Source organism: Nerophis ophidion, linkage group LG09 (assembly GCF_033978795.1).
Source record: "Nerophis ophidion isolate RoL-2023_Sa linkage group LG09, RoL_Noph_v1.0, whole genome shotgun sequence".
NCBI classification, from domain to species: Eukaryota; Metazoa; Chordata; class Actinopteri; order Syngnathiformes; family Syngnathidae; genus Nerophis; species Nerophis ophidion.
Genome location: NC_084619.1, coordinates 37837830 through 37863277, shown reverse-complemented (window position 1 = coordinate 37863277; position 25448 = coordinate 37837830). Strand labels below are relative to the sequence as shown.

The 25448-nt window shown below is 38.5% G+C and overlaps 1 protein-coding gene across 3 annotated transcripts in view; it reads right to left on the bottom strand.

Moving 5' to 3' along the window:
• The window catches only part of papolg (poly(A) polymerase gamma), a 59453-nt gene that overhangs the window by 3194 nt on the left and 30811 nt on the right, over window positions 1-25448 (bottom strand). Inside the window, exons 8-23 of one of the 3 annotated variants that reach the window (XM_061910941.1) lie at window positions 25052-25141; window positions 21890-22028; window positions 19139-19211; window positions 18939-19059; window positions 18771-18855; window positions 16114-16167; window positions 15159-15278; window positions 12637-12746; window positions 11908-12029; window positions 11681-11838; window positions 11016-11089; window positions 10672-10784; window positions 10527-10604; window positions 10393-10452; window positions 10179-10282; window positions 10006-10106 (exon numbers count right to left, since the gene is read on the bottom strand). In XM_061910941.1, coding sequence (XP_061766925.1) covers window positions 10006-10106; window positions 10179-10282; window positions 10393-10452; window positions 10527-10604; window positions 10672-10784; window positions 11016-11089; window positions 11681-11838; window positions 11908-12029; window positions 12637-12746; window positions 15159-15278; window positions 16114-16167; window positions 18771-18855; window positions 18939-19059; window positions 19139-19211; window positions 21890-22028; window positions 25052-25141 — 1602 coding nt within the window. Of the gene's footprint in view, window positions 1-10005; window positions 10107-10178; window positions 10283-10392; window positions 10453-10526; window positions 10605-10671; window positions 10851-11015; window positions 11090-11680; window positions 11839-11907; window positions 12030-12636; window positions 12747-15158; window positions 15279-16113; window positions 16168-18770; window positions 18856-18938; window positions 19060-19138; window positions 19212-20217; window positions 21106-21889; window positions 22029-25051; window positions 25142-25448 lie in introns of those variants that run through there. The other 2 variants (XM_061910940.1, XM_061910942.1) reach the window with 2 other exon arrangements.

Here is a 25448-nt window from a genome sequence, read left to right as displayed (position 1 = left end):
GGGAATAAATAGATATCAAAATAATATCAGTGTCACAGAAATTCCCGACCCATTTTGCAAGATATTGAGGAATCCAGTCACGTGATGGCGTGACGTCCCGCTAGGAACCAAAATCACTTTCCCTATCAACAACCATGTGAATCAATCAAACTTTGTGAGAGTCAATAACTATTACTTTTGGAAAAATTATGATCCAGGATAGGGCTGGGCGATATATTGATATACACGATATATCGCGGGTTTGTCTCTGTGCGATATAGAAAATGACTATATCATAATATTCGAGTATACGTTCTCACGCAGTAGCTTTTAGCTGCCGGCATTACACTACAGGCTCTTCTCACTCTTTCCTGTCTCTCCTTCTCACAGACAAGCAGGCGCACATTCTTTCACACGTCACATACTGTCACGTCATACGTCACATACGTATACGCCCTCACACAGCAGAGAGGTAGCAGACTGGGTAACGTTAGCTGTGATGCTAACGCAGCCATACAAGAAAGAAGGTGCGGATCTGGTAACAAATGAAGGAAGATTTAATTCACAATAAAAAACAGCAGGGGGTCCATCATCTGGCGGTGGTTTGGCTTCAAGTGGGAATATGTCGAACAGACAACCGTGATTTGTCAAGTGTGGGGCAAAAGCATTGCTATAAAAAGTAGCATTACTGCTAATATGTAGCATCATTTGAAAAGTCACTCGCTAGAGAATGAAGAGAATTTCATAACCGTAGTAATTTACCACATAGTGAAGGACGAATACTATTTGATTTCCTATTATGCAGCTAATTTTTATTTGACACTTAAAATGTCTCTGACAATCTTGCACTTTCTGTTTTGGAATTGACATGAATGTTTGTGCCATTGCTTAATAACTTTAATAATTACACTTTTGGTCAATTGACTTAGTTGTGATTTCCATCTCTGCATGAAAGTTTAAAAGTAGCATACATGAATGCAGTATGAAGAAGAATGTTTTAATGTAGACACATAGAATCATCATACTACGGTGATTATATGTAGCAAGTGTTCATTCAAGGCCAAGGCAAAATATCATAGTATATATTGTATATCGCGATATGGCCTAAAAATATCGAGATATTAAAAAAAAGGCCATATCGCCCAGCCCTAATCCAGGACCTTATGTTTTTGAACCCGAGCACAAAGAGGATGAGCAATAAGTTTTAGAAGCAGACTGATGAATGCAGTTTCATTGCGCCACTAGCATTTGCAGCATTGCTAGGTGCTAAACATACACACTAACAATAACAAACCAGAATAAAACAAACACTAATATTTCCACTCTCGTTGGGATGCCAACCAACAGGACGCTCACACAATTCTGTTTAGATATAACTTCCATCGCAATTCTCACAAAGGGTTGAAAAAAAGTTCCTGCAGGAAGCATTTGTGGGGTCTATTTCACAATGTCAAAGATGTCAAAGTCGACCAGCCAGACAGACCCTGGCCACTTTTGTCAACTACCAGATGAGATGCATTAATTATAATCTAGAATTGTGTAATATGTAATGTAACATGCTGACATTGTATACATGTTTGAAATGAACAGAAAGAGAACAGAACATAATTTACTTTTAGCAAGTTTGAAACAAAGTAGAAGCAGTCATTGGCTTAGTGTGTCAACAATAGCAGCGTAAGCTAGCATTAGTTCACTGCTATCAATGAGCCACTAAAACAGCCAGTCTGCATTGGTGGTTATATTAACAATATCACTCGTATTTTGGTAATTTTCAGGTCACCTCATTTAAACGGAATACTGCTTGCATATTCTGGATATTTTTAAAGACAGTGCAGCAGAGGACCCTCGATCTGTTGAATCAATTATTGAATATTTACGATTTTGAATGCATAAAAAAAGCCGAGCATATGTGTTCTTCTCTTACATAAGGATTGTGAATGTTAAACACCAAATCTCTTTCTAATGTTTGCGTATTTCCAGTATGACTGATCTGATAACATTGCCTCATAATCCTTAAATAGAAGAAGTTAGGGACGACCACAACTTTTTCTATACCTGGCCGTCCAGCAACCGTGGGAGAAGAGCCTTGGTAAGAGAAACAAAGAAGAACCAAAAGATCACTGTGGCTGAGCTCCAGAGATGCAATCGGGAGATTGGAGAAAGTTCTATCAAGTCAACAATCACTGCAGCCCTCCACCAGTCAGGGCTTTATGGCAGAGTGGCCCAACGAAAGCTTCTCTTTAGTGCCAGACATATGAAACTTGCATAGTTTTCCAAAAATACATGAAGGACTGACGAGAGAAATTTTGAACTTTTTGACATTAATTAAACCCTTTCCTTGCTTAAACCCTGCTTGTATATGGCATATGTCAGAAAACAAAAGAAGGTTTTGTAACATTTAACCTGTTTTAAAAATGTTTTATTATGGGCCTGCTGCAATGCAAAGCGTCCATTCACATGCTGCAAAGATTGAGGTACATTTTGTGGTACATGGCTTCGCTATTGAGGAATAAACAAAACAAAACAAAAAATCGCCAAATTGAATTGGTACATACCCTTTTAATGGAGGATTGCTTTGAGAAAAACGCAAAAAAAGGCTAGATTACCTCCTCTCGTAGCACAGTCATACTATCACATAGCTCGGTGCTTAATATCTCATTTTGTTCACACACGTCTACTTTAACCCAAGTCTAATGTTTGGATTTGGCTGGATGGCCATCATAAGGAGCTGAGCGCCATCGGGGTTCCCCCACTAAAACTAATGGTGTACACACTAATTTACTACAGGGTGGAAGTTGCGAAAATACGCAATTGTTTTGTGAACAATTGTCCTCAGGGCCACAGCTTTCATCCCAGTGTCATGAGTTTCGGTGAAAGTGTAGAGACACATTTCCTGTCTAAGAAAATGTTACTTCTATGGAGGTCATGTGTCCCATTAAGCCTCTGTTGGCCCCTCAAAGCCAAAAAAATGAGCAAAATCTCTCATGGACTCCAATGTTAAATGTTAGCGTTCAAAACCCAATAAACAGAAAAATTCATATTATCCAACTCGCTCAAACCCGATCATTTTTACACTTCATAAATCTAAGAATATTGGAACGTTCCCCAAAGCCTTGAAGCGCTCAAGGTGTGTTTGAAAAGTCGGTTAACTCAAAGCGTTTCACCACAATTAGACTTTGTTGGGCTGGAAGTTTTTCAACAATTCTAACAAAAAATGTCGTGGCATTGTGTAATGGTCGCATCGTGCATCTAATTACATGAAGTCTTTTGAAGTCACGTGTCAGCCCTCCCTTGAGGTTTTTTGTCCAGTGGCATAAATCAACGTTCAATGGGGACACAACGTTGACAACAGAGCCACCCCTGATATAAAATGTCAGTTTCTTCAATATGCAGTAGTGTCGAGCAAGTCTGTTAGACATTAACTGTTAGCATACGTGTAAGAATGTTAGCATGCTGACGTTTTTACTAGCTTGTCTTATATTAGCAAGCTAACGTTTTATGCTAGCTTTTTTGCACATTTGTATTTCTTCTTACCCACTTAAATGATAGCATGCTAACTTAACCAGGTAACGTTTTATGCTAGCTGTATAGCTAATTTTGGATGTTTAAACCTAATCGATGGATTTTGCTACTCCGTGCTTTTGACCAAGTGAGAACGTTAGCATGCTGACATGTTTTGCTAGCTTCTCTTGTATTAGCGTCTTAATGTTGTATGCTATGTTTTTTTTGCCACTTTTAATGTTTACAGTGAATAGCACATTTTGATATTTCTTCTTACCCAGCCATGTGCTAGCATTATAATGTTAGCATGCTAACTTTTTCAGGTCATTTTACACTTTTTTTCCAATTTAATTCCACAGCCATACACCTTAGACTTATAGAACTTGGCATGTGACACATGCCTGTTAGCATTCTAACATTAGAATGCTAGCATGCTAACTTTTCGAGCTATTTTTGCAACCGTAAGGCCATCCATACATTTTCTTCCAGAGTCAAATAACTTGACACTTGTTAACCGTTAGAAAGCTCGCATTAGCTTTCTAACTTTTTTGGCCAATTTAACAGCTTTTTGTACAATTCGCAGCCATACACCTTAGAGTCAAAAAACTTGTTAGGTGGCACATGCTACCTGTTAGCAGGCTAGCTTTTTTGAGGTCAGTTTTCAACAGTTTACCCCAGAATCAACAAACGTACTAGCTAACATGCTAGTACGTTTGAGGCATTCCATGCTAATGTTTTAGGCTCCCTCTAACTCAGTTTGTACGGTTATACCTAAAACTCACCAATTCAAACACTCAGTGCCATCTTAAAAGTACGTCGGCTTCCACCGATCCCTGGCCAGAGGTTTACGGGGACAGACGCAAGCCCATCAAAATTTCCGTAGGAATTTTCTTGTTTTAGAATTCTGAATTGAATCGTCGCACCGAGAATTGGATCGAATCGTTAAGTGCCCAAAGATTCCCATCGACCTCTTACGAGAGAAGGACAGGATTTTGTAGAAAGCGGGATGAAAGTATTTTTCATCCCCACCACAGCAGTTAAGCTTTATTTTTTAATTAAAGCTAGACGGCTGTACAACACAATCGACACGTGTGAGCAGCATTGAACTGTGGAAACGGTTTATCTAGTCTGACATTTTTATATTTTGTTGAAATAAAATACATAATAGTTGTTTATAGTGGATAAAATAGCATGTTGTGTGCAGGTCACCCCCCTGGACTGAACACATACACAGTGGGTTGAAAATTGTGCTTGTCTAGTCTGTAGGGGTGTATCTGTAAACAAAAATTTTGGTTCGGTACGTAACTCGGTTTAGAGGTCATGGTTCGGTTCATTTTCGGTACAGTAAGAAAACAACAAAATATACATTTTTTGGTTATTTATTTACCAAATTTGTAAACAATGGCTTTATCCTTTTAACATTGGGAACACTATAATCATTCTGCCAACGTTAATCCACATTAAACTGTCTCAAGTTGTTGCTTTGATTAAATAAAATGACAAAACCTCTTTTACATATAAAAAGTGCAACATTAAACAGTTTCAAGTCAACTCATCATGCTTAATTTATTACAGCATTTGGGAAGCCTGTAGTTGACTTTTATTATGTAAACGTTATATTTTTGTCAACATGTGATAGCAAGGACCCTGCCATTCAAAACTCGGCTGCTACATTACTAATGTTTAATGTAACTATAGCTGAAAAAATAGCACAACAGCAATAGGAGGGACTATTCATCCCTGAAGATCATGGAGTTCAATGAAATAACAGAAAGACAGGGCTTTGCTGCCCCTAACACACACACACACACACACACTGCAAAATGACCTAACGTTACGCTAAAAGCTTACTAGCCTTCACCTCAAGCCAGAACTGCGAGTGAGCTGAGCTGCAGTTTAAGTTCTAGAATGTCAATGGGCTCATAGTGATGTTAGTAATAGTTGTGACTGGGAAGTTTTTTTTATAATTTGGGGAGAGTACGCTGTATTATGCTCCCCTGCTAAACACATATCTGGTCGACGCTGAAGCATTGACTACATCGCTCTGAATACCCACTGCTGATTGGCTGTTACATCGCTCTGAATACGCACTGCTGATTGGCTGTTACGTTACATCGCTCTGAATACGCACTGCTGATTGGCTGTGTATGTAACCAATCAGATGGTTGTGTGGGTGGGTCAATACTGGGTGCTGACACAGAGCCGAGACCCCAACCTGCCCACTTTTGGGGGGGGGTTGGTGCTAGCGGGTGTATAATATAGCCAAGAGTCATGGATGCATTGGAATTCTGGGTAATTCTTATGTTGTGTTTATAATGTGTTACAGAGCCAATGTTCTCCAGAAATGTGTTTGTTAATCTTGTTTGGTTAGGGTTCAGAGAGTGTGGGGCATATTAGTAAGAGTGTTAAAATTGTTTTATATCACAACCATTAGTGTGATCTGTATGGCTGTGGAACAAAACCCTTGGTTTGCACACAGTAAAAACAAAAAATAACTCCTCCGCCATTCTGAAAATAATGGCAGTGGATGAGTCACTCGTGATGTCACAAGTTTGACACGGTGGTAAAAGTAAGCATGCGCTAAAAAAATTTGGGGAGCGAGTTTTACCCGGCTGTAATTCAAGGCAGGCGCATGTTACATGCCCGGCGGCTATTCAAAGAAAGACGGTATGTCAAGATATTACAGTTTCTCTTCTCACTCCATGCAATGAATCCATAGCAAGACAGAAAGACGGCGCAAACCACACTCGTGTTATGAGGGTAGCGCATGTGTGTGTTTGTTCCTTTAAGAATGGAAGTGTGTACTGTTGGGTAAGTGACATTAGTGAGTGAGTGAAGGAGTGAAGTAAGCAAGCAGTAACATGCATGGGCAGCAGAAGTGGTGACTGGCGAAGGTGTCCATTTCTGTCCTCCAGAATAAACAGTAAGAATAAAGCGACCGAATTGTCATGAGTCGGTGGCCTCATCATTTTGACTCGAAAGTGGGGCTTAGCAGACCCATTGTCAAGAGAAGTGAAGGGTTTTACCCCCAACGAAAACATTGGTCCTGGAAGGAAAACCTCCCCTGCTCTCCTTTACTTTGTCTGGGTCTGGGAACTGAACAGCAGAAAAGGTGTTAACACTCAGTAGTTGCCACTGTTACGTGATTGGCTGTCAGAGTGTCCTTCCCATTGCTCAGTGAATCATGTTAACTGATTGGCTGTTAGCGTGCCCCTCATGTTTCTCAGTGACACTTCCTGTTCCCGTTAGCTGGTTTCCCAAAGTGTGAGTGACTTCAGGAAATGATTGCTTGATTATTTCTGGTTTCTTCCGACAAAAAATGTAAATATGTATCGAATCTTTTATCGAACATATTTTATATTGATATCGAGAACGTGTCCATCGAGATACATATATATATGTAGTATTATCGGCTCAGCCCTATGTTCTAATCATATTTATTACTACAAACAAGTATATACGGTGTGGCGCAGTGGAAGAGTGGCCGTGCGCAACCCGAGGGTCCCTGGTTCAAATCCCACCTTGTACCAACCTCGCCACGTCCGTTGTGTCCTGAGCAAGACACTTCACCCTTGCTCCTGATGGGTGCTGGTTGGCGCCTTGCATGGCAGCTCCCTCCATCAGTGTGTGAATGTGTGTGTGAATGGGTAAATGTGGAAGTAGTGTTAAAGCGCTTTGAGTACCTTGAAGGTAGAAAAGCGCTATACAAGTATCAATCAATCAATCAATGTTTACTTATATAGCCCTAAATCACTAGTGTCTCAAAGGGCTGCACAAACCACCAAGACATCCTCGGTAGGCCCACATAAGGGCAAGGAAAACTCACCCAGTGGGTACAACCCATTTATCATTTATACATACATATATAATTATTAAATATACTTTCAGTTAAATGTCTTTAATCTGACAATATAAACACGCAATTTAACAAATGTTAAGACAATAATGTTGACGTTAGTGTATTTCAACTTACAAGAAACAGTGTCTACTATAGTGGACATCTTATATCACTTTGGAAAATGCTGATTCTCAGAAATTCAACTGACATTTCATGTTTAAAAATGTAAATACCTCACAAATTGATGCTTGGCCTTGTTGGCATCAAATATATTTTCCAGGTGATGGTTTATCAAGTAGCTTCTCATTTTAATTGTGTTCCTCGCAGTGTCACCAAACTTATTTTGTCCGCGTTGCGCCCTGGTGCCTTTCTTACTTAAAAACATGAATAACATATCCACTTAAAACACGAGTTGATTCAATGTTATTGGGAAAAAAAATGTGGATTAGACTATCACAACTTCTGACCGGCTTAATGTGTCGTTCTGTAAACACTCCAGACGAAAGCCAAAGAAGTTGGGTTTTCGCCAGGAGTTGTGTGTTAGAAACATAACTCAAAAAGTTATGGATGGATTTTGATGAAAACTTCCGGAAATGTCCAAAAAAGCAATCCTCTCTCTCTCTTCTTTATGACCTCCCACAGACCGACCTGGCACACTCGCTGTACTTTACTTCCAGACCGGCCAATTCAAAAGTGCCAGCAAAAAATTACACTGACGCAAGATTCCATTTTATATGGTCACACATCACGTCATTATTTTGATGATTTTGATACCAAAATACCACAGTATTTACAATACCATTACACCCTAATATTGATGCATGCAAATGATGACTTAATCAGATCGTGCAGAAGAACTATTTCCATGCTTTGACTTTGGATTTTAAATGTTTGTGTCACACAAAGTGTAGCTTTCCAAATTGTGTAGTTGTATTCTTATTTGGAAATGTATTACCGTATTTTTCGGATTATAAATCGCGACATATACTCCGGAGCGACTTATGTTTGAATTATTAACACATTACTGTAAAATATCAAATAATATTATCTCATTCGCGGAAGAGATGAAAAAAAGTTCAGCAATCGAAACACACACGTCAACCAATAAGAATTCGGCAGGCGAGGGTCATGGCAGAAGTGCATTGTGGGTGATGAAATGCTAACTGCTATATACTACTGCCGTAGCTATTAAAATGGATCATTTCATCTTTGGCGGCAACTTATAAAAACTGAGAAGTGCTGAACAACAATGGCACCGAAAGGGAAATCATGTACTGCAGATTACCCAATATCAAATAATATTATTTCTCTCATTTGTGGAAGAGAGAAGAAAATGTCAGCAATCAGCAATCGTCACACACATGTCGACCAATAAGAATTCTGCGGGGGAGGGTCATGGCAGAAGTGCATTGTGGGTCATGGAATGCTAACTGCTATATGCTACTACCGTAGCTATTAAAATGGATAATTTCATCGTTGGCGGTAACTTATAAAAACTGAGAAGGGCTGAACAAAAATGGGACCGAAAAGGAGATCATGTACTGCAGATTACAAGCTGGACGTAGTGAAATATGCAGCAGAAAACGACAAGAGGAAGCGGCGCATACCTTTGGAGTTGACAGAGTTGTTTAGAAGCCACATCAAGGAAGAAGATTTCATCGGATTTATCGATTAGGAGTGACTGTTTGGTAAACGTATAGCATGTTTTATAAGTTATAGTTATTTGAGTGACTCTTACCATAATATGTTACGTTAACATACTAAGCACGTACCCAGTTGGTTATTTATGCGTCATATAACGTACAGTTATTCAGCCTGTTGTTCACTATTCTTTATTTTAAATTGCCTTTTAAATGTCTATTCTTGGTGTTGGATTTTATCAAATAAATTTCCCCTAAAATGCGACTTATACTCCAGTTCGACATATATATGTTTTTTTCCTTCTTTACTTTGCATTTTCGGCCGGTGCGACATATACTCCGAAAAATACGGTAATAAGATTAACCTGTCTTTCTTGTTAATAGTAAAAAAATATATTTTACATGACATTTGCGCATGATTGTTTTAATGACCATTTTGTTGGGCCAGAATGTTAATAAATATGGTTATTTTTCTATGAAGTACTTTGCAGTATTCATCCTATTTTGAACAAACAAAGTCAAATTTGAAATGCATCCTGTGGAATCACAGTAAAGGAAGCCAAATACGTTAATTCATTACACCACACCTCAACTCATATTAGTTTGAGGGAAGTTTGGAATTGGTTGATATCATTATTGGAAATTAAGTGCTGCACAGTATCAGTATAACGTTAAAAAAGCTAACAAACAAATAAGTAGACTGCCAACCACACATCAATATTAAATATTTTCTCCCTGGAAAGAAAATCTAAGCTCATACTGTGGGTGAGTCAATATTCAATATGTGCTTTTGATTTAATAGTTGTCTTTGTTTTATACATAATTAACACACAATAGCATTAGATTACTGTAAAAAAAATTGGAATTCACTTTAATTGAACACACCTTTAAACTACATGCAAATATGCAGGGCACATTAGTGCATTTAAAAGCAAAGGGGTGGGGGGGAAGATGACTGCATGTTTTTGCAGGTTGTTTTAACTGTTGTGAGTTTGGACGGATAGAAAAGGCATAGTCTTTACTAGTGATGGGAGGCGTAGCACTCACTCGAGCCAATAACAGGAATGGACATGCCCCTTTCTTGACTGTCAGGAGGTGCCTCAGTGGTAAGGGTAGCCTCAAACACTGGGGGCTTAGGAGGTGTGACGCTGTAAAATCAGAGAAGAGACAGGTAATTTATTTATTAAAATAAAAAACACCCAACATAATTTCAAACGTACTTGTGGCGATTAAGAGCAAGTTTTATGGAATTTTTGACAACACGACAGCTGTTGCTGGCCGGCAGAGGTGAGGAAGCGTCGGGCAGCTCCATGCTTGGAAGCCTCTGGTGGGAGAGACAATTGTAGTAATGCCACTTGCGTTTATTTTCCTACTTTTATGAACCAATAGCTCAGAAGATAACAGAAGCCTTTTTGTTGATAAAAGATGTTTCACCTGCGTTCTTGGAGTATCAATGGTCGGAATGGGCTTAGCCTTTGATTCAGCTAGAGGAGTCTAATTGTGAAAAGATAAACAAAACGTTTGGCTCTGTTTTGAAGACAGTTAACAGACGCACTCGACACACATACAATGTTTGATTTCTCTCGATGAGTCTCTGATGATGGTGGAAGTGGCTCTTTGAACGTAGGTTTATCAGTGGGTGCCACCTGCAGCAAAATAAGCATTGCTATAAGACCAAATGTGTTTAAGAAACAAGCGCACAAACAGTCTTACCTCTGTTTCTTTTGGCCTTTTGGCATTGTCTTCTTGTGTAGGCGAGTGAGGTCTCTTGACAGCTCCATTGACAGAGTCTTCCTGGCTCTCAGGCTCCTCTTTAGGGCTGCTTGCTGCATTGGGAGTCATATTCCCACATAGCGTTGAAGAGACAGAGCTACTTGCAGGTGGAGCTTTCGCTGTTAAGATTGCCAGACAAAGAACATACGAGCATGATTACTTCTAAACTTTCCATTATAGCTCGATATATGCTGCGCTATTTTATAGCCCAGCAAATGAAGTTAAGTACCTTAAAGCACAGTTAATGAAAATCTCACTAGAGTCAGTAACGGGAATGGACATACCCAGCTCTTTAACAGTTGGTGCTGAACTGGATGCAGGGGAGACCTCCAAAAAAAGTTGTGTAGGGGGACTGACACTGAAGAGGAAAAGAGAGATAAGAGAATCAGTACTGAAAACAAATGCTGATAACAAAACAAAACAATTATATACATCTTCTTAAAATAAACTTTAACTTTTTCCACAAGGTACACAGATTACGTTATAGTAATTTTCCTGTTGGGAATACTTCATACATGGGTAGAGTCATGTATGAAATATTTAACATAGTTATTAAATATCAGTCAGTCTCTGTCAATAAGTCATGACTTTCCTCAAAGTTTAAGCACAAAGTGCATTTCAGAGCACATTATCAAACCAAGTACCAAACTCAAACTTGGAAGGAATATATCTAAATATAAATTAATCAAAATGAAACATGTCTTCCACGACATTGGACATGTCACTTTGATATCTGTAATGAAAAAACTAAGGAGCAAAGCCAAAAAACATATAAGAGCAATAGCGGTTTAAATTCAGCATTCTTTTGCTGAAATAAATTTTAGATTGTGGTTACTGTTCCTTAATGTCAATTAAATACCCTCATCTTATGATATATTCAAGTAAAAGGAAAACAAAAATAACATACTGTCAAGAGGAACTGAGTGTTTTATCAGAATCAGAATCATACCCATCTTCTGTGTCGTCTGTGGGCTTGGAGGGTTTGCTGGTGGGGGAGTTTAGGGGGGTGCCTGAGTCGGTATCTCTTGAACTGTCCAGGTGACTGCTGTCCAGAGAAATTCGCTTGGAGCTCCCTCCATTGGAGCTGCGGTTTAACTCTGCTATGCTCTGAAGGAGAAGTTTGGATAAATTAAGTGGAATAAATGACACAATGCCATTCAAATAGTGTACACTCACTCTCTTCTTTTTCTGTACCAATTCAGCAGGAAGGTACTGATGAAGCTGCTTCTTCTTCACATGTGTTGCTTCAATCTTCATCCCATCTTTCAGCATGTTAATGTTGTTGGCTTGTCTATATACTGCAAGAAAAAGGGGCCTTGAGGTCATTGGAGGACTGGTTTGTTTCAGTGTTAGCACATTAGCCACACCCAAAAAAAGCTGCTTCCCTGTAGACCTGGCGGTTTAGTTTTAATGTAATATGGGTAAGTTTTACAGCAAAGTAATGTTAAAAGCTAAAGTGAACAGTGGGAACAAGAAATCAAGAAAGAGTGTATACATCCATCCATCCATCCATTTTCTACCGCTTATTCCCTTTTTGGGGTCGCTGGCGCCTATCTCAGCTACAATCGGGCGGAAGGCGGGGTACACCCTGGACAAGTTGCCACCTCATCGCAGGGCCAACACAGATTGAAAGACAACATTCACACTCACATTCACACACTAGGGCCAATTTAGTGTTGCCAATCAACCTATCCCCAGGTGCATGTCTTTGGAAGTGGGAGGAAGCCGGAGTACCCGGAGGGAACCCACGCATTCACGGGGAGAACATGCAAACTCCACACAGAAAGATCCTGAGCCTGGATTTGAACCCAGGACTGCAGGACCTTCGTATTGTGAGGCAGACGCACTAACCCCTTCTGCCACCGTGAAGCCCAGAGTGTATACAGTACCAAAAAAATAACCTACCGGTGTCTGTGAAGGACTGGATATCAAATGTAAGATCGATATTCACACTCTCCGCATTCTCCACCTTTTTGAAAATGATCCCAATGAACCACATGGAGACAAAATCATTCCTGTAAAACATTTTTAGAAAATAACTTCATTTGATTTCATATTTAGTACCTATGTTTTTGACACCTACAGTACTCCCGTCCAAAGGCAAAACCTAGTAACTCACTTCTAGCTGATTTTGCAAAAACAAAGGAAAACCAATCTATCTTGATGCTGTCTTACAAAGATTTACAAAGTCATCAAACGTATAGATGTTATCTTGTTTCATTTTCTTGCCGATTGAGCCATGGATTGAATCTGCTCTCATGAACATGTGTGTGCCCTTTCTCCAGATATTTTATCACAATCTCGGGTGGGCCCCATTCTGCGTTTGCACATTGGGCAAGAGCAGTGTACAGCGTCCAGTTTTTATTTTGATCTCCACAGTTATCTGCCCAAAAGAGTATGCAAGGGGAAGAATCAAGAACAATACATTTAATGAAGGTGCTTGCAATGTCCTGGGCCAATCTTCCAAATATCCCCTCGTGCCATAATATCATATATTCAGGTTGACCGTCGGCCCCCATTCGTGCAAATGTCTCATTAAAGACAATAAGGCGACTGACAAAGAAGCTCCGATTGGTCCCTTGAAATACTAGATATACTAAATTCTGTTGTATCTAAGCGGGTATGTGGTAGTTGCTAGGTCCTGCCATGCGCGTAACAGCTTACTTACGGAACAAATTACAATATCGCATACGCTAATGTAAAGCATATCACTTAGGAACTCCAAAATTATTATCAGCTCAGTTTTGACCAAAATTTAGTTACTGGGTTTTGCCTTTGGACGGGAGAGTAGAGGACATGAGGTATTTGATACCATATTGATATTGTAAGTTTATCTTCTTGCAAAAATATGTACAGTCCATCATTTTTTGGTAACTAAAAAGAGCTAAAAATCCCTGAAATACTTTGAAGGAAGGCCAAAAAATATTTGTATTTCATTAAGTGAAATACATATTGCTGGGTTGCAACCACTGACCAATAGGAAGCCCTTCTTACTTTTGGTTTTCATACATCTCAGAATGGCCACTCTTCAGTTGCGCCACTGGCTGTGCAGACGGTTGAATACACAGGTCAGATATCATCAAATACCTGAATGCGGTTGAGTGAATTCATACACTCCTAAAAAGCAACACTTCTCACAAGATTTAAAAGATGTTTTATTAACATCACTGAAGTTGACATTTCAAACTATCTGGTAGTCCACACTTCCTTCAACACTTGCAAGAAGTTAAAGACCTACAAAAGTACAGAGGCAGATTTCTTTACATCTGGTAGGGTCCACAAATTAAGTATCAAAGACATGAAAGACAATGTTGAACTTTAATATACTGAATTTGTAAAACTGCGTGATTTATAAAAAGGCTCAGGCGTCTTATCAAACAATCACTAATCATTAGGCTTAATATATTTTTTATCTTTATTTCTGAAGAACAAATTTAGCTAGTTGAGGGTATTAGCAAGGTTTTCTTGACGCCAATCATTGCATTGTATGTTCTTAACAAAACATCAATTCCATGTCAAATTAGAAGAAACATGCTCATATATAAGTATCTGGAGAATATGAAAAGCAACAATCAAATAGGTTTTTACAGTTTATTTTCATAATCATACAGACCTTTGACTAAGTAGTTGAGCGTGTTCAGACTTGGTTCAGCACAGCAAAACCATTTACCGTATTTTTCGGACTATAAGTCACAGTTTTTTCATAGTTTGGCTGGGGGTGCGACTTATACTCAGGAGCAACTTATGTGTGAAATCATTAACACATTACCGTAAAATATCAAATATTATTATTTAGCTCATTCACGTAAGAGACTAGATGTATAAGATGTCATCGGATTTAGCAATTAGGAGTGACAGATTGTTTGGTAAACGTATAGCATGTTTTCTATATATTATAGTTATTTGAATGACTCTTACCATAACATGTTACGTTAACATACCAGGCACCTTCTCAGTTGGTTATTTATGAGTCATATAACGTACATTTATTCAGCCTGTTCACTATTCTTTATTTATTTTAAATTACCTTTCAAATGTCTATTCTTGGTGTTGGGTTTTATCAAATATATTTCCCCCAAAAATGTGACTTATGTTTTTTTCCTTCTTTATTATGCATTTTAGGCAGGTGCGACTTACTCTCCGAAAAATACGGTATATAATTTTTGGGGTTGTTTTTTTGAACCGTTTTCCCTTTATGATGAATTATTTTAGGAAATGTAATCAACATTTTCCAAAATACGAGTTGGATTAATTTTTACAGGCGAGAACAGCGCATGTACATGGAATTTTCGCTGTTTTCTCTTGAATTATTCAAACAAATACACTTGTTTGCCCTTCAAGTGCTGCAGGCCAAGACAATTGCACCAGGACGGACCGTCACATGCAACCCAGCAATTTCCACTTTAAGAAAACCAAACCAAACTCACTCATTTCGGTTCTCTTTGGACCCGGGAAAGGATTGGGGATTGACATGTGCGAGGGTAATGTACTCATTCCTCTCAAGATTTCCCACCAAAACACGAATCTTTGACTCAACAAGTCCAATCCTGAGGGAAAACATATTGTAGTCAATAAAATCAGTTATCACTTGAAAAATCTACTCTTGCTTGATATTTTTGAATAACTTTTATTAAACATGTACCACTCAAACATTTGTGATCACTTGAAAATGTATTGTTTTCATGCAATTAAAATTAATCTAATACTGTGCATCAATCTTCTGGTAGCAGGCATGCGTACCAAAACTCAGTGCAGACGTTGATGTAAACACAACAGCAACCTGACCTAAAAGCTAGATATAGTTTATTAATTTAGTGTCACTGAGCTGAGGCAAAAATAAGGTATTAACGCAAAGTCAACCGTTTTGAAGGTGTTACACTAGAAGTTAGTTATTTTACCAGCACGGTAAGCACCTTGCTAAAATACTCAAGCTCGAAACACTCAAATGTTTGATTGTACTTCTCCTTAAAAGATAGACTCAGCCACTTGCAAAAATTAGTTGAAGGTGACATTGTGGAACAACGTATTGTAGAGAACTTCATTTTTCCTCAGTTAATTCTGCCTTGGCAAAAGTAACATGTCTTCTCTACACATAGGATGCCGTGCCTTACGTTTGTTTTTTGGAGCCTTGTCTATCCATCATACATCCTTTTTCCTGATGCCTATGATCTAATTTTGAAGTTATTTTATTAGTATAAATGTTTGTTGACCGTATACTTTCATTCAGCCTCCGCTTTGTCCCATTAAAACAGGAACGTTTTTGTAACCTTAGCCTATCGCCACACACTAATATATATTAATATAACGATACAACAACAGACAAGCTCTAAAAGACACTTAATATAACGATACAACAACAGACAAGCTCTAAAAGACACTTACCATTCTAAATGATTTTCTTCTGTGGAGGCACTGGCTGTCAAAACAATGTAATGCCTGTGGGAAAAATCATAAGATGTACATCTTATAAACACACAATCAGCTACTTTGATGTGATTAATCAACTACACATTGCAGATGTAACTGAGCAAGTAATCCAGAATCTGTAAAATACCTAAGGTACAACACAACTGGTTGTACAATTTTTTAGCGTTGTTCACACTGGATGTGTGACTTCGACAATTACGAACGAAATGGATGGCCTGTGATGTGACTACTAATAAAAGCTGCTAATATTGAAATTTAAAGTGACCTACAGCTGGGAAAATCCCTATTTCCTGTTCTAACATCACATTTCCCTACTTTAACAAATCACAAATTATGTTTCACCCTTTTTTCACCTTTTTACCGTACTCCCCTAAAATTCTAATCCCAAAATATTTCTCACAGCTGGAATACATGAGGATTAATTTAATGCAGAATTAGAATGAATGTACGAGTTGAACATTGAAGTTATACAGTTTGAATTCAACCTAAGTTTCTGGAAAAAAGTGCCTCAAATGTAGCACACAAATGAGACGCCGTGCAAAATCTAGACAATAGCCATAATATGTCCCTTTCATGTAGCCCACCAAATTATGGAAATAATGTGCATGAGGCCAATATTTGTGTACAATGGAGACTTCTTTTTTATTTTTTATTAAATGACAGAAGTGTAGTGGCAAAACGACAGCAGTGAACCCATTAAGAGCATCATCTCGCCACACTTCTTGAGTGTTTCTTAGTGATGAGGGCAAAACAGGAGTTGTACGGTTCTATCATGGCTTTAGAGTAAAGGAAATACTAACCATTGGGCAAATGTTACTTATATACCAGTTGTTGATACACCCCTATTATAAAGCATAAATGTAGAGCATATGTCACTAAACAAAAGGGTTTGGGGCAGTAGATTGCCAAAAGGAGATTAAGCGCAAACGTGTTTTCATGTGATAAGATTAGATTTTTAAATTCTGTTACATGTAGTCGTGGAGCTGTACATTAACAGTGAACCGGTGCTTCATCCTAAGATATCTAATAATACAATAATGAAATTAAATCCAATAAAAAAACTGTCAACCTAACGGCACCGAACGTGAAGCATTTGTGTCTGCTTTTTTTTTCCTCTCGATTGAGCCACCAGAAATGCTGCATCATATGAAAGCTTTTTATTCAGCGGTAAATGTGGCACATTTTCTTTTGTAGTTTATTGCTGTGTTTTGTCTCTAAATACATCTTATGTTTAGCTAGTTTCAACTACATGTGTGACAGAACTTTTGTGTAAATATCCCATTGAACTAAAAAAATATTTTTGGTCATGCATGTAAAGTCGTATTTCAAAAAGTAAATCTTTTGTTGCACTTGGTACTGCAGTGAGTGCCTTATTCTTCTCAGGCAGTGGTGCTGCCAAGTTTAATTTTTTTCATCCATGCGTCATCGAGCAAACATAACACATCTGCCTGCAAACAGTGCCAGAATGCGGCTTCCCTGCCCCAAGAAAGAGAAAACAAGTAAAAATATTACCTACTTAAATAAAAGTAGGGTTTTTCCTTAATATGTATGATTGTGGCAGTGCGCCACAGAAACATATTAGCCGGCACAACTTAAAAATTTGGGTTTTCTACGTGAATACAAAATAAAGTCTTGCAGGGTCTAGAAGAAGACAAAGTCCGACGCTCTATTTAGATTCTTTTGCCAAATTTGTGCAAAAAGCAGGCCTAATTACAACAAGTATTTTCTCTGTGCACAAGTCCGTTTACGTGCTTCACTAACACCAGCAGGTAGTTACAGTATGAATGGAATATAGTTTATTATTTGCGCACTATTGATTAGTGATGCACGGAAAATTGTGCCACCAATAAAATACGTACTTCTGATCACCGGAACAGCGCTGACGAAACCAAATGTTTTGATGACGTTATCCATATGTTCGTAGTTGTCTGGATCAGAGGCAGCTTGTCGGTGATTCAGATGTACTTTAATGTATCCAAAATATTCCCACAAAAAGTGATCTTCAAAATGTAAGATGACAGTGGCGGATTTTTGGGACAGGAAGGCGTCAGGCTCTCAAGCAGCTTGTTTTTCATTGCGAATATGGACCGAAGAGTCTCTAAACACGACTCAAGAATACAGTCTACAACAACACCAGAAATAAATGCTAGATTTGTTTTTAAGTAACTAAAAGGATAGGCAAAATCGCTAGGAAAAAAAAGTAACTAAAAAGGATTGGCAAAATCACTACAAAAAAAAAAGAAAAGATGTACGTTAATACTATTGTAAACAGATTTGTTTTAAATGTATGTATACATGAGTTTTGCCTTTTAAAAGAAAATATATGCATCATATCAAACAAAGTGATAACGTCAATATTGACCACGTCCCTAACCACACTCCCACCGGTATCTTGGCAATCAAGGGGAAACCCTGTAAAAGCAGAGTCATAAATTTGCTAACATTAAACTTTTTTTCACAATGACCTGGCAACCCTTTAATATGATTTTGCAACCCTCTAATATGATCTGGCGATCCCCTAACATGATCTGGCGACCTCCAATGGAAGTCTTCAGACACCTAGGTTGTGAAAAAACTGCATTAAAAGATTGAATACTTAACGGAACACTTACTTGTATTTCTGGAAAAAATTGGGTGGCTCAAAAAGCTTTGGCCATTCAGCTTTGCCCTGAAGAATCTCATCTGTGACACTGAGACCTGATTATATCACAGATAGATACCAAAACAGTATAAAATAACTCTTTACAAACATGAATAGAAAGAAGCGCAAAAACAATTACCATATTCAAACTCCTCGCTCATAATGGTCCGTGTTGATATGGAGACGTTGTAAGTAGAGTTTTGCTGAGGGTAGGCAGGTGTGATGATGGGCATCAGGTGATATCTGTCAGAAGGGTTCACCTAAAGAAAAAAAACATTGATCTTGAAGACTGGAAGCGTGTAATCAAGTACATCTTTAGTATTACTGATGTATACTCACTCGAGGATCCCATACAGGTAGATTCAGATTACTGTCCTCGGGTTGTTTCAAAAGCACAGGATTTGGCCATTCCCTATAAGGAAAAACAATAAATTTTTTTAGCAAGTCTGTTAACTTGTCTGTCTAGAACAGGAATCTGCAATCCGTGGCCGTGGAGCTGCATGCAGCTCTTTCATGTGTACGCCCTGGCTCCCTTTGCTTTGAAACAAAATGTCAATAAATAATGGCAATTTAATTTAATTATTATTTGCATATAAGTTATTTTGGAGAGTTCGGTGATCTTGTAATATAAAAATAAAACATTTTAATATTTTGTCAATCGAAACATACGTCACCTCCTGTGCCTCATTTATTTTCTGCCAAGCAATTGTATTGTTTTTAGTGGTCAGCCCCTCGGTGAGCTAGCAATGGACATAGAAAAAAAAAAATTGAACATTTAATTATTCATGGACAGATTCATTTGCTTTCACTGTTGACAAGGTTGGTTCACCTGTGATCTTAATATGAGCGGAAAAAATGGCGAACAACAAATAAAATGTTGCAAGACATTTCCAGAACAAACCCACTGTATTAGCGAAAAAATACCCAGCTAGAGAGGACTGAAAAGACCAGATTTTGGAAACTACTGTGGAAAGCTGATCAGAGCAAAAATACTTGATCGTTTTCTGTCTAGTGTTTGATTTCATAAATACAATAGCATAAGTGTAAGGAAACTAAAAGTGGTGTTATTACCGATCAAGCAGAGTTTATGACTCCAGGTGGGCTTTATTTGGTGGGAAATGGGCTCAAATGGCACTTTGTATGCTGAAGGTTGCAGAGCTCTGGTCTAGAACAATACCTCACTCACACAAGGAAAGGTGAAATGCTGCCATCAACTGGCAACTATCAGTTTCAAATCTTACCCGCAAATGTCTGCTTGCTGTTTTTTGCATTTCCAATCACATTGAGTTTGGCAATTCTCATATTTCAAAGTAAAATACATCCAACCACATTGTTTCTGCCGACCACAGTGATTAGGAATGTCCCAATGCCAGGTTTTTGTTTGTAATACTAATACCAATCCGATACCAATCTTATTTTCTTCTTTATTGTTGCTTTGATACATTTGTATGCTGTCATTTACTTAATATCACATCTAGAAACACTGATTCTGCTCGGACAATTCAACACTGATTGATATCCGACACTTTAATTTTGGACGATAAATATAGAGTATCAAATTGGGTCTTTCATACATATTTTTACTTGAGGATTTTTGATTGAAATACAGCCCCTTTACAACACAGTACAATCCATATTGCACTGTGTATACTGTCATCCATATCTGGTCACTGATGACAGTGGGCAGGGGATGGCTGGTGTTAGAGGATGGCCACTAGTTTGTTCATGGATCTCTTCTGTGCAACTCTCACCAGAAAGTCCAGATTCATGCCCAACACAGTGCCGGCCCGCCTAATGAGCTTGTCCAGTCTGGAGGAATCCCTCTTTAATGTGCTGCCCCCCAGCATATCACAGAGTAGAATAGTATGATAGTCACTAAAGACTGGTAGAACATGCAGAGGAGTTTCTTGCAGATGTTGAAGAACTGCAGCCTTCTGATATTAGTACATTCTGCTTTGACCCTTTCTGTACAGATAGTCACTGTTCCATGCCCAGTCCAGCCACACTGTGAGGTACGTGTAGGTGTCTACAACCGCCACCTGAGCCCCCTCAATGTTCAGTGCTTGGGGGCGTGGCCTGGACTTTCCAAAGTTTATAACAAGCTCTTTGGGTCTTTGTGGTGTTGAGCTGCAGAAGGTTTGTGTGACTCCAGGTGAAACAGTCCCTCACAACCCTTGATACTCCCCATCTTGGCTGTGTCGTCAGCAAACTTCTGGATTTGAAATGATTCAAAATTGTAGCAGAAGTCTGAGGTGTGAAGCGTGAATAGAAGAGGAGCCAGCACAGTCCCCTGAGGGGTCCCCATTCTGCAGACCAAAAAGTCAGATGTAACGTTTTTCATCTGTACATACTGTGGTCTGTCTGTGAGGTAGCTGGAAATCCAATACACCGGGAGTGGTGTATTGCATGCTAATCAGTTTGTCCTGGAGCCGAGTTTGTCCCACCCAGAAAACGACACGTGACAGAGCACATTCCAACCGGCTCGTTTGGCAGAAGATTATTTCAAGAATATTTTATAAACACCTCTGCAATGCCGCCACGGTTTGATATAACATTTTTAGGACTTATGGGAATCCTAAATACATAAAACAGATCCAATTAGGTAAGAAAAGTTGGTTTTACATAATAGGTGAACTTTAATTTAATTTTGTTTAGATTTATTAACAAAGGATTTATATATTTCCAATAGGCAACATTATGGATTATTCCTAACTGAACTTCTCTGTAGTACTCTTAGTGAATTAAGTGTACTTTTATAACAGAACAGTACAGCATTTGGATTGATTTTTGATTCTGAATTTCCTTTGCCTTATTCAATATCGAAATATTTAGCAACTTTATGTTATACCTTCCCGCGACCCCAAAGGGAATAAGCGGTAGGAAATGGATGGATGGATGTTATGCCTTCCAATTTTCCCTCCATCCATCCACTTTCTACCGCTTGTCCCTTTCGGGGTTGCGGGAGGGCTCGAGCCTCTCCCAGTTGTACTTGAGCAAAAAGGAGGTCGTCACCTAGTCGAAGGGCCAATACAGACAGACATATAGCCGCGCGCGCACGCAAAAAGCGAAACAGGTGGATCATATTCTCACCATTTGGAGAACACCAAGAAGAACTTGTAGACAAGGGTGGCAGCAACAGCATTAGGGTAGAGCTGGCAAGTCCTGGCTACCAGCATGGCCCATGACACTCCACCCAGAAACCCCAGCATGTTGGAATAAATCCCACGACCTGTTGTATAGAAATACAGGATTCAATATCTAACTACATTCAAACCTGTTCATAGCAACTACTCAAGGGAAAACTAATAAGTGGCCACTGTACACAGTTGCCCACTAGAGATGAAACAATATGTAAACTTCATATCATGATTATTGTGACCCAAATGATGATTTGTTTTGGTGGGCAGAGAGCAAGACGGCCAGCTTTACAAACACATTAAGCACAGATGTTGTGCAAAGTTACAATTACAATAAAAAAAATTATGATTACAAAACCAAACGTACCATTTTGGTAATATTTCAGCTTCAAATTAGATGTGCAATATGCGGCCATCAACACAGAAGAACAAGCGAGAATGCGTTCATCACTTGATGGCAACAAACAAAAAGACAACCCAACCTAATTTTTCCATTTGGGAAAAAAACCAACATTAAGATGTTTATATATATTCAGGTAACATTTTTGCATACAGAAATGAGCCCCTATTTGTTTGTTTATTCATTACGGATAACTAAAAGTTATTTACTTTTCAATTATAGTACAATGGTAAACCAGTTTACAGTAATAAGAAATACAAGTTTATATCTTAAAATATATATAAATTATACGTTAATATATATTTTATATATAATAATTAAACCTCTGAGTAATTAACTTACGATAACATCATCTTATAATCACTGAATTAGGGCTGGGCGATATATTGATATACACGATATATCGCGAGTTTGTCTCTGTGTGATATACAAAATGACTATTATCGTAATATTCGAGTATACGTTCTCACGCAGTTGCTTTTAGCTGTGGGCATTACATTACAGGCTCTCTTCGCTCTTTCCTGTCTCTCCTTCTCACAGATAAGCGCGCCTTCTTACACACGTCACATACTGTCACGTCATACTTCACATACGTATACGCCCTCGCGGAGCAAAAAGGTAGCTGCGTGGGTAACGTTAGCTGTGATGCTAGCGGAGCCATGCGAGTGGTAATACGGGAGAAAGGAGGTGCGAATTAAGGAAGAAATAATTTCCAAGAAAAACAGCAGGGAGTCCATCGTCTGGCGGTGGTTTGTCTTCAAGTGGGAATATGTCGAACAGACAACCGTAATTTGTCAAGTGTGGTGCTGAAGCGTTGCTATAAAAAGTAGCATCACTGCTAAAATGTAGCATCATTTGTAAAGTCACCCGCTAGAGAATGAGTGTTTGAAACATCGCATGTCAACATCTCCATCCGGTGCCAGAACACCCACACCATCAAAAGGCCGAGGCCAACATTTCCAGATCAACACCGTATGAAACATATAGTCAACAACAGAATTTAAAACCGTCCATAGTAACTTACCACATAGCGAAAGAGGAATAATATTTGATTTCCTATTATGCAGCTAATTTTTTTTTGACACTTAAAATGTCTCTGATAATCTTGCACTTTCTGTTTTGGAAATGAATTGAATGTTTGTGCCACTGCTTAACTGTTAAATAAATACAGTTTTGGTCAATTGACTTAGTTGTGATTTCCTTCTCTGCATGAAAGTTTAAAAGTACCATATATTAATGCAGAATGAAGAAGAATGTTTTAATGTAGACACATATAATCATCGTACTGCTGTGATTATATGTATCAAATGTTAATTTAAGGCTAAGGCAAAATATTGAGATGTATATCGTGTATCGCAGTATAGCCTAAAAATATCAAGATATTTTAAAAAGACCATGGCGCGCAGCCCTACACTGAATAGATTTCATTGTTTTTTCTTCAGTTTAAGAGCATGATGTAAGCTCTAAGTCTGCATAAAGCCAAATATTTTTAAAAGAAAATTATTTCATGTTGTCTGGCACCTTGAGAAAGGAACGTTCATTGACAGTCTAAAAGTAACATATCTCCCTTCACTCGTTATTTTTGCAGTTTTATGCATTTTTATGTATTAAACCAAAAAATCGCAAATAGAATCGTAATTTTGGAAAAGAAAAATTACAATTGGGTTTTTTCCCAAAATTGCGCAGCCCTAGAACACAATTTGTGTCAAGTTCGCTCCCAAAATGGCCAGGAAAAAATGCACATCAAAATGTAAACTGTGAGGATTAATACAGGTAGTGCGAGAGTTTATATTTTTTGTTGAATGTAATGGCATGCCATTTTGCCTTATATGTCAGGCGTCATCAGCGCATTTCGAAGCTTCAAATCTTCAACGCCTTGGACTTGGTTGAACTGGGATTTTGTGAAAGAGTGCACACAATGTTCATCGTTGAAAATGACTGGCCTGTGGTCTTAGTACTTTAGGAATCAATTTCTGTCATTACAAATTTGGCTGAGTAAAAGTGTGTGCATGTGTGAGGAAGGGATGGGGTGATGTTCATATGTGCTCATGTGTATGAAGTGGCTCTTTGCGGTAACAGCTAAAAATGTGACCGACTGGTTGGCCACCCCTGAGAGACAATAGTATTTAGCGGATATACGGGTATTGTGCAAAGTTATAAATAATTCCTGTGTGACTGAAAGCTGTCGTAATTGAAATCGGCAACAACACATACCAATTGTCTTGCGCGAATAAGGGCTATTTTACCGCAAGGACTTGTTGGTGAAGTCACTCACTCCTGCTGTCTGCCAGAACCAGAGATGCTTTGCATGCAGCTAGTGAGTGTTGGAAAGGCACAGAGCAAGCTCGTAGTACATCCATAATACAAGTGGTGAAATTTAAGGGTAAGACTCAATCTTCCATTGTCATCCATAATTGGGAAACATTTTTACATTAGTGGCCACTAAACTGCCTGAACAAACTATTCTGGGATGCAAAATGAGAGGGCACTAGCCACGTTAGACAGGTGGCCGCTCTGTAAGGTTTACAACACTATTTCTCCATAGGATACATTTTTGTGGTCGCTACCAGCGAGTGGATGCCATTGATAGGTGGCCACTAATACAGGTTTGACTAGTTTTATAACAAACTTATTGCCAACATGCAAGTAATTAAATAAATATGATAAAACATTCAGCTATAAATAAAAGTCAGTCAATCTGACAATCATGCTTACGTTTTGCCCAAAGTTTGATGGCTCTCAATGTCAGCCTGAAGTTTTCTTTATTTGGCACCAAGTACAGTATTTCATCAGTCACCCGACAACCTGTAATTATAAAGTACATCAAAACAATTAGAGGGGACTCTATTCCCAATGAACTATGGTGTCTCAACAGCTGCTCCTTAAATCATACAGTGCCGGAAATAATTATTTAATCCACTGCCAATTCTGTAGTTAATCCCTTAAAAATATCACCGGTCTATAATTTCTGTGGTAGGTTTATCTGAACAGTTGTGAACATAAACTGAACAAAGTTACGCTGGTTCCATTGTATATAAATATTGTGTATATTTACAAGTCTTTAAAGAACAACAATGCTTTGGATAAACCAGTGCATCAGAAATCCGCATGT